General features: G+C 39.8%; 1 protein-coding gene across 1 annotated transcript; it reads right to left on the reverse strand.

The window, feature by feature from the left end:
• Positions 1-8868: 8868 nt before the first annotated feature.
• LOC138153686 (lysoplasmalogenase TMEM86B-like) lies at positions 8869-9540 on the reverse strand. The gene has a single exon (XM_069078032.1). The coding sequence runs from the start codon at positions 9538-9540 to the stop codon at positions 8869-8871; it is 672 nt and encodes a 223-aa protein (XP_068934133.1).
• Between the last annotated feature and the right edge of the window lie 6967 nt (positions 9541-16507).

Genomic DNA, 16507 nt, shown 5'->3' on the forward strand with positions numbered 1-16507 from the left:
ATATGTATACGTATATAGTTATGCTTATATCAATTATATATGTATAAATAGATTATATGCATATATATTTATATTCACATATGTATGTATAGAGGCAGCTAGGTGGTTTAATGTATAGAGCACTGGACCTAGAGTAAGAAAATTCAAATGTGGCCACAGTCACTTAGTAGCTGTGACCTTGGGCAATTCCCTTAACCCTGTCTGTCTCAGTCCTTCATCTGTAAAATGGTCTGGGAAAGAAAATGGCAAACCACCCCGAAATCTGCCAAGAAAACCCCACATGAGGTCATGGAGAGTCAGACGTGATGCAAATAACTCAATGATAAAAATTTAAGTGGGTATGTGTACTTTCATTGGCATAGAGAATTCCCAATGAGTCAACCCTCACTACCAATACAGACCTATAGCTAAGTGCTTGCACTTTTACAGTCTTACAGAGTTGGCTAGGACACTGGTTGGCTAAGTGACTTGCCCAGGATCACAAAACCAATATATTATCAGTGACTGATCTGGAACTAAAATCTTCCCTGTTTCATAAACTATTTGCAATATATCTTCTATGAGAAAATCAGCCAGAGTCACCTTTAACCATCATTATAACTGTTGCCTTCTCAATTCTGGAAACCAAGTCCCACCATTCAAATCTCTCAAGATATCATTTAAATTCTTTTCTCAAGAATTTTCCTCATGTTTCTCCTGAAATAAGTTTTGTTAGTCCTTTTTTTTCAGGACTTTCTATAGTTATCACATTTAAAAGTCTCTTCAAAATAGTAGCTAAATTCTCATTTTCTTCTTAGACTCTTCAAAGAATGACAGTTAAATTATAACTGTCCAAGATTCTGTGTCCATTTAAAGATATAGAACAGTACTTACAGCCTCTTTTGAAAATTCTATTAAAACTAGTGTTATGTGTACATAACTGGGCAGAAAAGTACAACAATATTTGGAGGTATCTATTTCTAATGATTATCCTTGTACTAAAGTTTACATTATTTTTTAAATTAAAGTTTATATATATTTTTAGTTTACAACATTCATTTCCACAAGATTTGAAGTTAAAAATTTTCTCCCCATCTTTCCCCTACCCACCAACCCAAAACAGTGAATACCCCCTCCCCAAATCTGCTTTCTTCTATATCCTCCCTCAATCCCCCCTCTCCAACTTTCTGTAGGGTAAGATGGAACTCCATTCCCCAATGCCTATATATCTTATTTCCCAGTTGCATGTAAAAATAATAATAATATTAAAAAAACACATTTGATTTTAAAACTTTGAATTCCATATTCTTTCCCTTATTCCCTAATCACCCACCCTTACTGGGAAGATAAGCAATTCAATATAGGTTGTACATATGTAGTTATGCAAAACATTTCCATAATGGATATACTGTGAAAGACTGGCTATATTTCCCTTCCTCCTATCCTGCACTCCACCTGTTCTATTTTCTACTTTGACCCTGTACCTTTTCAAAAATGTGGACTTCTAACTATCCTTCCCCCCAATCTGTCCTCCCTTCCATCATCTCCCCTCTTATCCCCTTCTCCCCTACTTTCCTGTAGGGTGAGATAACCAATTTAGTGTATATGTTATTTCCTCCTTAAGCCAAATTCAATGAGAGAAAAGTTGACCCATTCCCTTTCACCTTCCTGTTCTTCCCCTCCATTGATAACAATTTCCCCTCACCTCTTCTATATGGGATAATTTAAACCATTCTGTCTCTCCCTATCTCCTCTCATTATATTCCTCTCACCTCTCAATTTCACCTTTTAAATATTATCCCTTCATATTCAATTGATCCTGTGACCTCTGTCTATGTATACCTGTATACATATATAGACACTCACATATATATTCATATACACACATACCCTCCCTTATAGACATATATGTATGCTTACATATATACATATGTATATACATTTATATTCACTTCAACTATCCTCATACTAAGAAAAGTTTCATAAGTTACAATTTTCACATTTCCATGTAGGCATGTCAATAGTTCAAATTTGATAAGTTCCTTATGATTTATTTTCGCTGTTTACCTTCTCATGCTTCCCTTGCTTCTTGTATTTGAATGTCAAATTTTCTATTCAACTCTGGTTTTTTCATCAAGAATGCTTGAAAGTCCTCTATTTCATTGAATGACAATATTTTCTCCTGAAACATTATACTCAGTTTTGCTGGGTAGGTGATTCTTGATTTTAATCCTAGCTCCTTTGACTTCCAGAATATCATATTCCAAGCCCTTTGATCCCTTAAGGTAGAAGCTGCTAGATCCTGTGTTAGCCTGATTGTGTTTCCACAATATTCAAATTGTTTCTTCTTGGCTGCTTGTAATATTTTCTCCTCCATCTGGGAACTCCTGAACCTATCTATAACATTCCTAGGAGTTTCCTTTTGGGGATCTTTCTAAAGAGATGAGCAGGAAGCACAACCTTTCCATGGCTCCGGCTTCCACCCTCCCCAATCCATGTAAAAAGGGGACTCTAAACAAACTTTGGATCTGCAGAACCCACAAAATGACACAGAGAAGCTAACCTCCTGCTGAGGACACCCAGGCAGGCCGACAGGAATCCAGCACAGCGATCTGGGAGCCAAGCCCAGCCCCACACCGTGGCTTTAGCCCCAGGGCGGGCCTGACCAGCCCCCAGCCAGAGGGACTCCAGATCAGCAGCAGCTGTGGCCGTTTCCAGATTTATCAATACATAGATGCGAAGGACAAGGTGAGAGGCCAGTGCAGTCTGGACTTTGGGGCCCAGTAAGTGGGAGTGCGTGGCTTTTACCCCCGGGGCGAGAAACCGCTGAGACTCCGGCACAGCCTGCCAGTGCCACGTGGCGGCTTCAGCTCCTTGCCTGCAGAGTGTAGGGGGACCAAGCACCAGTCTGAGGGGTCATCGCTCTTGCTTTAACCTGCTTGGATCTGGATTGCAGTCTAGGGTGGAGGTCCTGGGGTGTGTGTCCAGCTTGCCAGAGTGTGTGGAGACCTCAGAGAGGGCACCCATCTAATACCTCTGGCAGCTGAGAAAACCCCAGTGTTTGGGATGAAAACTCCCCTGTCTGGTGGCAGAGCTCTACTGTGGCAAAAAGCCAAAAAGTCAAATAATTGAGTGGCAAAATGAGCAGGCAAAGGAAACAAAGCAGACAGAAGTTTCCAACATTACACTCCTATTTTGGGGATAAGAAGGAGCAAGGCATGGAACAGGAGGAAAACAGTGAAGTCAGAACTCCTGCACCAAAAGCTTCAAAGGAAAATAGGAGCTGGTTACAGGCCATAGAGGACCTTAAGAAGCAGATAAGAGAAATGGAGGAAAAACTGGGAAGAGAAATGAGAACAATGCAAGAAAATTATGAAATGAGAGTCAACAGCCTGACTGAAGAAAATAATACCTTAAAAAACAGACTGACTCAAATGGCAAAGGAGGCTCAAAAAGGCAATGAGGAGAAGAAAGCCTTAAAAAGTCGAATTTGCCAGATGGAAAAAGAATCTTAAAAGCTCACTGAGGAGAATCATTGCTTCAGCATTAGATTGGAGCAAATGGAAGCTAATGACTTTATGAGAAATCAAGATGCTGTTAAACAGATCCAAACAAATGAAAGAATAGAAGGCAATGTGAAATATCTCATGGGAAAAACCACTGACCTGGAAAATAGATCCAGGAGAGATAATTTAAAAATTATTGGACTGCCTGAGAGCCATGACCAAAGTAAGAGCCTAGAAAGCATCCTCCAGGAAGTTCTCAAAGAAAACTGCCCTGATGTTTTAGAACGAGAGGGCAAAATAGAGGTTGAAAGAATCCACTGATCACCTCCGAAAAAAATACCAAAAAGAAAACTCCTAGGAATATTATAGTAAGGTTCTGGAATTCCCAGATTAAGGAGAGAATATTACAAGCAGCCAGGAAGAAACAATTTGAATACCGTGGAAACACAATCAGGATAACCCAGGATCTGGCAGCTTCTACACTGAGGGATCGAAGGGCTTGGAATGTGATATTCCAGAGGTCAAGGGACTGGGATTAAAACCACGAGTCACCTACTGTAATGTAATACCAAGAACCTGTGGTAGCTGCAAACCCTGAGGACGCTTGGGGTGCTTGCTGCTACACCTACCCAGCAAAACTGAGTATCATGTTTCAGGGGAAAATATAGTCATTCAGTGGAATACAGGACTTTCAAGCATTCTCGCTGAAAAAAAACAGAATTGAATAGAAAATTTGACATTCAGATACAAGAAGCAAGAGAAGCATGAGAAAGTAAACTGGAGAAAGAAATCATAAGGAACTTATCAAAGTTGAACTATTAACATTCCCACATGGAAAAACAATCATTGTAACTTATGAAACTTTTCTCAGTAGTTGAAGGGATTAGAAATATATATATATATGTTTTTATATGAGGATATGTGGGCTTATGAATACATATGTGAATGTGTGTATATACTTTTACAGGTATACATAGATAGAGGGCACAGGACCAATTTAACAGGAAGGTATGATACTTAAAAGGTGAAATTAAGAGGTGAGAGGAATATAATGAGAGGAGATGGGGAGAGACAGATTGGGGCAAACTATCTCAAACAGAAGAGGCAAGGGAAAATGGTTACAATAGAGGGGAAGAATAGGAAGGCAAAAGGGAATGGGTCAACCTTATTCCTATTGAATCTGGCTTGAGGAGGGAGGGAAATACACACTAAATAGGGGATTTCATCCTCCAGGAGAATGGGGGGGAAGGGGATGAGAGGGGGGATGATGGAAGGGAGGGCAGGCTGGGGGGGAGGGAATTTGGAAGCACCCACTTTTGAAAAGGGACAGGATCAAAGTAGAGAATAGAACAAGTGGGAGGTGGGATAGGAAGGAGGGAAATATAGTCAGTCTTTTACAATATATCTACTATGTTATTGTTTTGCATTAGCCGCACATGTACAACCTATACTGAACTGCTTGTCTCCCCAGTGGGGGTGGGTGGCAGGGGGGGAAGGGAATGAATCTGGAATTGAAAGTTTTAAAATCAAATATTCAAATATATATATATATGTGTGTGTGTGTGTGTGTATGTGTGTGTGTATATATATGTATATATATATATATATATGCTATTATTAATACCATCTTACATGTAATTAAGAAATAAGATATACAGGCACTGAGGCATAGAGATCCACTGGAAAAGTCAAAACGGGTATAGGAGAAAATATGGGAGAGAGCAGATTGGAGGTGGGAATATCCTATGGGACTGCTGTTTTGGGGGGATGGGTGGGGGGGAAACGGGGAGAAAATTTGTAACTCAAAATCTGGTAGGAACGAATGATGTAAATCAGAAGTTAATAAAGCATTTAAAAAGAAAAAAAATAAAGAGATGATCAGTGAATTCTTTCAATTTCTATTTTGCCCTCTGGTTCTAAAATATCAGGACAATTTTCCTTGAGAACTTCTTGAAGGATGATTTCTAGGTTCTTTTTTTGATCGCGGCTTTCAGGTAGTCCAATAATTTTCAGATTATCTCTCCTGGATCTATTTTACAGGTCAGTGTTTTTTCCAATGCAATATTTCACATTGCCTTCTATTTTTTCATTTGTTTGGGTCTGTTTAATAGTATCTTGATTTCTCATAGTCATTAGCTTCCTTTTTCTCCAATCTAATTCTGAAGGAATTATTCTCTTCAGTGAGCTTTTGAAATTCTCTTTCCATCTGGCAAATTCATCTTTTTAAGGCATTCTTCTCCTCATTGGCTTTTTGGGCCTCTTTTGCCATTTGAGTTAACCTATTTTTTTTAAGGTGTTATTTTCTTCAATCAGGTTGTTGACTCTCTTTTCATGATTTTCTTGCATCACTCTCATTTCTCTTCCCAATTTTTCCTCCACTTCTCTTACTTGATTTTCAAAATCCTTCTTGAGCTCCTCCATGGTCTATAACCAATTCATATTTTTCTTGGAAGCTTTTGGTGTAGGAGTTCTGACTTCATTGTCTTCCTCTTGTTCCAGGCTTTGATCCTTTTTGTCCCCAAAAAAGAATCTAAGTTTTGATTGGTGTGATTGCTTTTCTTCCTTTGCTTGCTCATGTTGCCACTCAATTACTTGACTTTTGAGCTCTTTGCCACAGTAGAACTCTTCTTCTTCCAGAGAGGAGAGCTTTGTCCCAAATCACTGGGGTTTTCATAGCTGCCAGAGCTATTAGTTGGGTGCCCTCTCTACAGCCCTCGCCAGCTCTGGCTCACTGGTCACACAGCTCAGGACCACCACCCAACACTGCCATCCAGATCCAGGCAGGTTAAAGCAAGAGCAATTACCGCTCTAAATGGTCTCTTGGCCCCCCTATAATCTGCAGGCTGGGAGCTCTGAAGCAGCCATGTAAGGGTCGCTGCATGGCTGCCATGCCTCCACTGCTTCTCTTTCTGGGGGCAGAGGCCAAACCGTGCTTCCATCTCCCCCAGTTCCAACAGAGATCCACATTGGCCTTTTACTTTTACTTTGGCATATATGGGTTGATATTTCTGGAAACCATCACCGCTGCTGGCGTGGACAATCTCATGAAGTCTGCTTTACTTACTGCTAGTAGTGGTCACTCTTGGGCTAAAACCAGGGGCTCACACGGGGTTTGGCTCTGCTCCCAGTGTGCTGCCATGGACCCTTTCTGTCTGCCTTGTGGGCTGCTTTCAGTGGGATATTTGTTTCTTTCTGTCACTTTGTGGGTTCTGTAGCTCTAAAATTTGTTTAGAGTCATAGTTTGTAAGTATTTTAGGTAGTTATGGGGGGAATGCCCAGATTTTTTCTGCTTCTACCCACCTTAATTTTTCTTTAAACTAACTCTAAGAGATCTTCAGAAGAACCTATACCTGTTTTTCATTGCTCCTATCCCCAACACATTCATTTTACTGTCCCTCCAGGAATGCCTTTTGGTGGTTTAGATCTTTCTTCCTCCTAGATCTCCATTTGTCCTGCTATCTTTTTTACTCTTTCCTGTTTTTGTTTTTGTGTTTTTACTGTCCTTTTGATCTATGAACCTCTAGAAACGACACCCCCTTTCCCTTCCTGTTGTAAGCCCAGTTTCTATAACACAAACCTGAAAATATCTTTCAAGTCAAATGCTTAAAAATCACTAAAGGTTTGGATTTGTGATGCTTTCCCTAAGTAAAACCAGTGTCAAGTTTGGAGGACTTACTTTTGGGAGGTGGGAAATATTTTCCCCAGGAGGTGGGATAAGAAAATAGCATGGTGGCAAAAATATTTCTTGAAAGGTCGTATAAGATGGAATGATAAACATATCCACTCAATCTCAGCATAGGAATGCTCAAATACCCATTCATAAATTATGTTTCATTTCTCATTCCCCTGAGAGCAGGGGGTTAGTAGTATTGTGTAGATGGTGAATAGACTGTACTTCAATGTGGAGTGTACCAATAGGTGCCTCTTCAAGCTTTCTTTCTCAATTAAATGGGGATAGGAGAATTATAGGCTTTAATCCTCTCCGAGCTGAGGCAGGGATTAAAACAAAAACATGTCTCACCTAGTCAGTAACCCTAGGAATCCACAAGACCTGAGCTGCTCAGATCAAATTCATTTTGAGACTTAGCTGAAGGATCTAAGCTCCCCTTGATGAGATTCTGTAATGATTTGGAAAAGAAGTACAATGTGCTAAGGGTCTGCCAAGATTACCAACTTGCTTTTATCTCAGACATGTGGCACTTTCATTAATTTATTCATTTTAATTTGGGAAATTATTTGCTCTGAAAAAAAAAAGTTACAGGAGGAATAATGTTCAATTTGTTTTGCATGTTCTTTAAATGCTAATGATATGTATGAGGGCCTGCCCTCTCAACCATCCTCCTTCCTCTGATATATGATATAATTACAATGGCAATTGATCTTTGACCAAGACCTTGGTAAAATGGAATGGAAACCGCTTTTCATGTGCCAAAGTTATGGTTAAGGACGTTAGGAGCTTTTCTCAGGCTCTGGATTGGCTTACAGAGTGCTGTCTAACCCCATGTATTGATTGCCTTTATTTCAGCCAGCTCCTTTCTTCTGCATGTGCTCTGAGGACAAAGAAAGGGAGAGCAGAAAAATTACCTGTTATTTGGAGCTAGTGAGCCTGTATCAGACAGAAGACAGAAGGAATTGAATGCAAGGCTTACCTTAGAAAGTTTAAAAAAAAGAGGACTTTGTATGGGATGTTAGACTGCCAAGAAATGTGATTTTATTAATTTGGATCAATAAAACTGCTACATCAGTGTATTCTAGATACTTTTTAATATCTGAGTGATTTGGGTCAAATTGACCTCTCTGGGTCCTAGCTTCCTGACCTTCTCACCTAACAATGAGGATCAGGGGACATTCAGAGATCTGTAAAGCTGCAAATGACCCAAGGGAACTTCTGGTGCCTCTGATTTTACAAATAAGGAAGCCAATGTCCTGGAAGATCATTTGACTTAGCCAACATAAAACAACAAGGTAATTGTAGAGTTAACACGAGAACCTAGGTGTCCTGTCTCATACTATTTCCATTATACTAAGCTACCTTTGTGTGAAAGCACTTTGAAAAACAAAGCACAGTGTAAAATGATAAAGTCAGGAACCAAGATTCATGCAAGATGGACTGGTATGGATTGGCTCCTTTCTGTATTGATGGATAACATGACCACAGTAATGAAACATCAAATCTAACAGTATATCTGAGGATGTCACACATAATTATTACTTTTGATATTATTTTGCCATATTTCAAATGCCATCTCCTACAGGAAGTCTGTTTGATTTGCTTAGTTGCTGATAGACTGAGCTCCAAGTCACTGGTCTGCTAGGACCCAGCCAGGGGGTCAGCCCCTCCCTGAAGTCTGTCATCTTTGTGAGGGGGGCTCCTCGAGCTCAGTCAGCTTACTGTGGGGCTCTCACCCTCCACTGTTGACAGAGCCAGCAGTGCTTGGGCAGCATAGTAGGTGACTGTGCTGATCAGATGGCCTAAAGGCAGGGGCCGGACGAAGGTGTCCCAGGCCAGGATGGCATGGGAGATGCTGAAGAACAGGCCTCCAAGTGCTGCAGATCTCTCTCGGGCCAGCGCCCGCCACAGCATCAGACCCAGAATAGCCACATAGACAAGCACAGGGAAACTCAGGTTGGAAGGGAGGTGAGGCTGCAGGAGACCAAAGTAGAGGAGGAAGACGACTACCACAGATTCCAGGAGGGCCTGCCGGATTGGGGACCAGCCCAGTGCTCCGATATAGAAGAGATGAGCCAGGACAAAGGCTGCCATGCCAAAGGGGACCAAGTTGGGCCAGGTGAGGAAAATATCCCCCAAGGCGGAGCAGAGGAGACCTACCCAGATGAATCGACCATAGGACCCCGATGGGGCATGGTTGTGGACAAAGAGAGCCAGAGAGAGGATGGGGAGGCATTTGGCCAGGGCACTGTTCCAGCTGGGCTTGTCTACAGGCAGCCAGAGGAGGAAGTAGAGAGTGCAGTAGGCAAAGAAAGGCACCAGTCTCCTGGTCTGCTGAGTATCTGAAATGTATCTCCTCCTAGCTTCCCATCCATGACCCTCCATGTTTGTCCAGACACTCCTAGAATTCTGTGACTTCAGAATCAGAGCTATATTCTAATCCTTATGACTTCAGGCTTGGATTTTTGAAACCATATCTATTTTGGAATGTGTGTGTGCACGCCTATGTGTATACCTTTTGACCCAAAGATCCCATTGCTAGGCATATACTCCAAGGAGGTAAAAAATTGGGGGGGGACAATTTAACATGTAACAAAAATATTCATAGAAATAATTTTTATGTTAGCAAAAAACAAACAAAAAACCCATCTGTTTGGGCCTGGCTTAACAAATTGTCGAGCACAATTGTAATGGGATATAATAGCAATGTAGGAAATGCCAAATATTGAGAACTCAAAGAATTGGAAGATATATGAACTGATGCATAATGAAGTAAGCAGACCCAGAAAAATAGTATAGACCCAATGACTATAACAGTATAAATGGAAAGAAAAAAAAATGAATACAGTGTGATTACAATGACCAAGGATGAGAGTTGAGGTAATGGCCCCTTCATAGTCCTTCCTTACAGAAGTAAAGGATTGTAGGTATGGAGTATTGTAAAGACTGTCAAAAACAACTGACATGTTGATTAGTCTTGCATAATTTCTTCATTTCTTTCATACTCTTTTATTTGTTGCATGGGATGGTTTTCTGAGTAGGAAAAAGAAGGGATTTATTTAGAATGGAAGGTGATATAAAAACAAAAGATATGAATTTTGAAAGATCAAAAAAATATAATTTGCATATATGACCATCCTTTTAATCATGCTGCCTAGCAACCTTTGCTTCAGTTGCCACAGCAGAAATATCCAGTACTAAAGACCCTGCTGATTCCAACAGTGCTTCATCTGATCTCAGTTAGGGGATCAGTGATCATGTTTTCCTTATTATCCATTAAGTAATTATTGATACATGGGCACCTTGACTACTTTTAAAGGCACAGTAGCATCATACCTATTAAGAATCAGAGCAAAAAAGGTCTCATTTCTAAAATATGTAGAGAACCTAGTCAAATTTGTATGAATACAAGTCATTCCCCAATTGATAAGTGGTCAAAGAATATGAACAGGCAGTTTTCAGATGAAGAAATTAAAGCTATCTATAGTCATATGAAAAATGCTTTAAATAACTATTGATTAGAGAAATACAAATTAAAACAATTCTGAGGTACCATAGCAAACCTATAAGATTGGTTAACATGAAAATACAGGAAAATGATAAATATTAGAGAAGGTATGGGAAAATTGGAACACTAATCCATTGTTGGTTGAGTAGTGAGCTGATCCAGCATTCTGGAGAGCAATTTGGAACCATGTCCAAAGGGCTACAACACTGTGCATATCCTTTGACCCAGAAATACCACTTTTAGGTCTGTATCCCAAAGCGATCATAAAAATGGGAAAAGGATCCACATGTATAAAAATATTTATAGCAGCTCTTTTTGTGTGGGCCAAGAATTGGAAACTGAGAGAATGGATGCCCATCAATTGGGGAATGACTGAACAAGTTGCGGTATATGAATGTAATGGAATACTATTGTTCCATAAGAAATTATGAGCAGGTAGACTTCAGAAAAACCTGGAAAGCCTTATATGAACTGATGCTGAGTGAAGTGAGCAGAACCAGGAGAATGTTGTACACAGTAACAGTAACACTATGTGATGACCAACTTTGATAGACTTAGCTCTTTCCAGGAATGCAATGATCTAAGACAATTCTAAAAGACTCATGACAGAAAATGCTATCTACATCCAGAGAAAGAGCTATGGAGTCTGAATGCAGATTAAAGCATATTACTTTTCCTTTTTTCTATGGTTTTCCCCTTTGGTTCTAATTTTTTTTAACAACATGACTAATATGGAAATATGTTTAATATGATTGTACATGTATGGTCTATATCAGATTGCATGCCATCTTGGGAAGAAGGGAGGAGGAGGAGGGGGAAACATTTAAAACTCAAAATCTTGTAAAGGTGAAGGTTGTAAACTAAAAATGAATAAATAAATATAAAAACACAACAAAACAAACAACCCCCCCCAAAAAAACAATCAGTTGCTAATGACCACCTCCCCCAAAATTACTTTTTTTTACATTTAGTTTTCTATACGCATATAATTTCTGCCCTCACTAGAATATAGAAAGCAAGTGTAATTTTGGTTTTTTTTTACTTTTAACCCCCAGTATTTAGTACAGTTTCTTACACATTTTTTACATAAAATTACTCCTTTTTGTACAAACTTATTTTAAATACAAATAATTAAGGACAGAGCAGCTAAGTGGTACAGTGGATAGAGTGCCCTGCCTGGAGTCAGAAGGCTCATCTTCCTGACTACAAATCTGGCCTTAGACACCTACTAGCTATGTGACCCTGGGCAACTCACACAACCCTTTGCCTTAGTTCCCTTATGTGCAAAATGAGCTGGAGAAAGAAATGGTAAACCACTGCAGTATCTTTGCCAAGAAAACCCCAAATGGGATCATGAAGAGTCAGAAATGACAGAAAAATGAGAAGCCACAACAAAATTAAGGGCAGATATTTTAATTTAGCTGTATAAATAAATATTTTCACACCAATATCTCTGGTTTATATGAACATACAACATCAATTGACACAGCTTGGACCTTTGAGGTTTTCTTCCATTTCTGATGCTGTTACGTATTTGACTGTATCTTTTATTTGACATATGTAGTCTCGTTTCCTCCTTGAGACAGCATGCTGCATGGATTTGCTACCACTGGGATAAGCAACACTTTGCTTTCAAAATTGAATGCACTTAAAGAGGAAGATTAGAAAGGAGTAGCCAGGTCACATATGCTTACATGGTCACATGTAAAGGCAGCTAGGTGGTGAAATAAATAGAGTGCTGGACCTGGAGTCAGGGAGAATTGTACTCGAATCCAGTTTAAGATCCTTGCTAGTTTTTTTTTTACCTTAAAACAAGTAATTTAACTTCTCTCTGTTTCAGTTTCCTCATCTGTGAAATGGGGATAATTGTAACACCTACTTCCAGGATTGTTGAAATAATATTTGTAAAGTGCTTTGGAAAACTTAAAACCATATTTAAATGCTAGGATGTCATCATCATCATTTATATGGAGCTGGCAAAACCCCTGTTAAACATAATGCCCAATCACATTATAGCTGTGAGATATCAGCTCCATAAGAGGCCATTAGAATCCTGAAATCCTAGAGTATTAGAGTTGGAGAGGTCCCTCCAGGGCATTTGATCTCTCCTGTACAATATCCCTTCTTTACCTCTGCTTGAATACTTTCAGTGATTGCCCATGAGACAATCTGTTTCATTATTAGGTAGTCTGAGTTCTTAGAAAAGTTTCCCTTTTCCTGTATATGTTACTCAAAGCTTTAGAAACTATTTTAAAGAAAACTTTTGGTGTTTATAGCTGCTCACTAAGCTGAAATTCTGCCTTTAGTTGTTTTTGTTTGGGGCATCCATCCTGAATCTTCTGGTTTTGGCATAGACAAGGAATTCTACTGATGAGTACACACTGTCTTGGCCACTGAATGCACCGTTGGGTTATTGATTGGTGTTCAGATGAATTTAGCTCTGTTCCCTTGAGGCACAGAGAACATGGACTCAGGATGACACTTTCTCAGTTGTAAAGACAACACACCTACCGCTCACTAAATACTTTCACTAACCCACTCTGTCCAGAATGCTGGAAAGGGAGCTGAGCTGGGTTTTGGGGAAACAGTTTCTAGTTTCAGCTCTGCCACTTAATACTTGTATGACCTTTGGCAAATTATTTCACTTCTCTAACTTCAGTTTGTGCCACTCTAAAATGACAAGGTTGGATATCTAAGGTCTCCTCTGACTAAATATTCTATGAATTCAGAGATGATTATAAAGAGAATGATGTTATGGTGGGGATTAGTTTCATGTTTGGGCTGGACTGGGAGGCTGTTGAGGTTCTTTCAAATTCTCAAATTCTGTGTTTCTATGAACATGTGACTAAATCCATAATGCTGTGTGGTACAACCTCCTGTACCCACTACATTTAGACATTCTGGCCTCTAAATTGATGCTTTAACAATAATCCCTTTTCATGTTTCTCCCTCCTACGCTGTCTTAGTCATTGTGCTAGCTCCTGAAGACAGGAAGACAAAAATGAAACAGATGCTGCCCTCAAAATACTATCTTGAGAAGATGGAAGCTGTCTAGGAGGTTGATCATACAAAGGCTTGGGTCATGGACTTTTAGAGTCAGGAAAAGCAATGCTCAAATCAAGCACTCATTAATTATATAATCCTGGACAAGTTCCTTAACCTTTATTAGCTTCAGTTTCTTCATGTGTAAATGAAGGGGTTAAATTCCATGCCCTCCAAAGTCCCTCCCAATTCCAAATCTACTATTCTAGGAAGAAGGAAATGAGGACATTTAGCCTAGAAGGAGAACATGCAAAGGGTGAGTGAGAGTTATCTTAAAATATTTGGAGACTTTTCATGGATTAGGCATCAGACTTTTCTATGAAATACCTGAAGGGCAAGATTAGGATTGATGTGGGGTGATGGGTGAAAATTACCAGGAAGCAGTTTTGCTACTCTATGGAAGAACTTTCTAACAATGAACTGTCTCACATTGGTGGGGGCTGCCTTAAAAAAAACGTGTGTTGGAGCAGCTGCAATGGGCTAATTGTCAAATTTTCAGCGTAAGCATTTATACCTCAGATTCACAGGCTACAAATCAGGGTTTATTGTTTATCTAGACTTAAGAAAATGTTTATAATGCAGATTAAACTTAAAAGAGTGTCCAGCACATTTTCCCACCCAACCCAAGTCACTTGTTCAACATTTACTAACACTCTGGTTGCCCCGTATGAGAGTTAGCTCTCTGTCAATGGCAATATTCAGGCAGAAAGTTAACTGGGGAATATTGTAGAGGAAGATCTTGCACTGTGAGAAAATTTGGATTAAAAGTCATCTGAGGTTCTTTCCAGGTCTGAGATTTTATAATTTATGTGTGTCTACCTATTTGTGCAGTTTTTAACATTAGTGAGCATTACAGAGACCATATAACTCAAAAAACTACCACTTATTAAATCTCTATCATAATCTTCAAATGCATCCCACCTGGCTATGAATTTTGTAATAGAATAAAAATCATAACGTGGACAAAATCTAAACTAGCTCCCAGTCTGTTTGCATTGATTAGCCACCTCAGTGAATTTTTCCCAAGTCTACTCTATATCCTGTCAGCTTCCCACTCTCATTCTACCTCTCATCCTGTCCTTAGCCTGAGAGAAAACAAGCCTCTGCCTCCAGCAAACATGTTTACACTAGCACAGCTTAGTAGAGAACTGAGGCAATTAAACAGAGACAGGACAGTTTCTGCCTGAAATCTATAGCCATATTGTTCAGGACCAATGAAGTCTTAAGTCACAAATCAGACTGTTGTCCCAAGGGAAACCTTGCAGAGCACCAACAATGTCAGTGGCACAATAGGGCTGCAACCTGTCACTGAATTCTGCCATTCAAGAAGCACTTACTTGGAAAGAAGTTGAGAAACCAGTTTCAAGGCTTCTCAGTCCTCTGGGAGTCTGGCAGACTGACTCTGGCACCACTGTGGCAATTAGACCAGAGCAATGGTGAGAGCAGCCCATCCACGAAAGATATTCCATAAGTAGTTTACATAGTGATTTCAGGAATTAAGGGAAGGATCTATTGGCTTCCCAAATACTTTGCTCATCTACTTTTTGATACAGATAATTTCACCACTCAATGTGTTTAGATCCATTAAAATATATGTATTCTTGGGAAGAGTAATATATTAAACTGATATCAGTAAATTACACCTCATTGTAGATTACTTTTATCAGATTTCTTCCTTCCAGGGCCAATTTTGAATAGGGGAAGAGTTTGAAATCACTAAGCACCTGAGGACTGTAGAAAGCACCAATGAATTGTGGAAAATGCATGGAAAAGGAAAGGAGAAGGCAGGGATCATCAGTTTTGTTGGCCTCAAATTTTGCAGAAGCTTGACATTAATAATGTTGCTAGCTATTTGTGGGCTTCATGGCTATGTGACCTAATCATACCACAAAACTCACATAAATCTCTTTTTTTTTTCTTTTTGCTTGGGCAATTAGGGTTAAGTGACTTGCCTAAGGTCACATGGCTAGTTTTTGTGTTAAGTGTCTGAGGCCGGATTTGAACTCAGGTCCTCCTGACTCCAGGGCCAGTGCTCTATTCACTGCACCACCTAGCTGCCCCCTCACATGAATCTCTTATTAATCTTACATAAAATGTGCAACCCCAATCTAAAAGACAGAGCCTATCTCTAGAATAGAAGGCAACAGTTATATCTATTCCAAGTAGTTGTTTTCTATCTTTCATTTTCAAAAAGGATCAATGACATCAAGGATAATGTCTCACCTTGCCCGTGAATTGGATTTAAGTGAGGCAGAGCTGCACAAAGTAGTCAGCCTCACTGTCTCTTCCTGAGTCATTGAAATCCAGTGGTAGAACAAAAATCAAGACAACTGATGGTGGTCCAGGATGCAATGTAGGACCTCAGTTGTCTTCCAGGTCTGACCAAGCTCTATGTGTTCCATAGCGCCTGCTTAAGCTGCTTTCATGGTTGTTTTATTCTCCCCTGCCCGTTCTGCAGGATAAAGCCTTCACATAATTGGGGGAAACATCACCTCAAGTCACTAATAATAGGTTTGAGGCCTATCAGTTACCCTCAAACTGGTTTCTCTCATTAGCTGAGTTTGTTTACCAGGTATGGCTGCTGCTCCTGCTGCAACTTCTTGGAACCACAGTCTATCTTCCAGATATATCTGATCTCAGAGGTGACCTCCGAAAGGAGGACCCACAGAAGCACCACTAATACCCATACAGCCCTGTGTATCAGCAATGCCATATTCACAATGCCTATAGAGATTACAAATATGCTGATATAATTATCCATTACAAAATACGTCATGTTTGCCATATGAGGAAATAAACTAG

Source organism: Petaurus breviceps, unplaced genomic scaffold, assembly GCF_028583685.1.
Source record: "Petaurus breviceps papuanus isolate PSGF00001 unplaced genomic scaffold, PetGlider_PUasm1.0 151, whole genome shotgun sequence".
In the NCBI taxonomy this organism is placed as follows: Eukaryota; Metazoa; Chordata; class Mammalia; order Diprotodontia; family Petauridae; genus Petaurus; species Petaurus breviceps.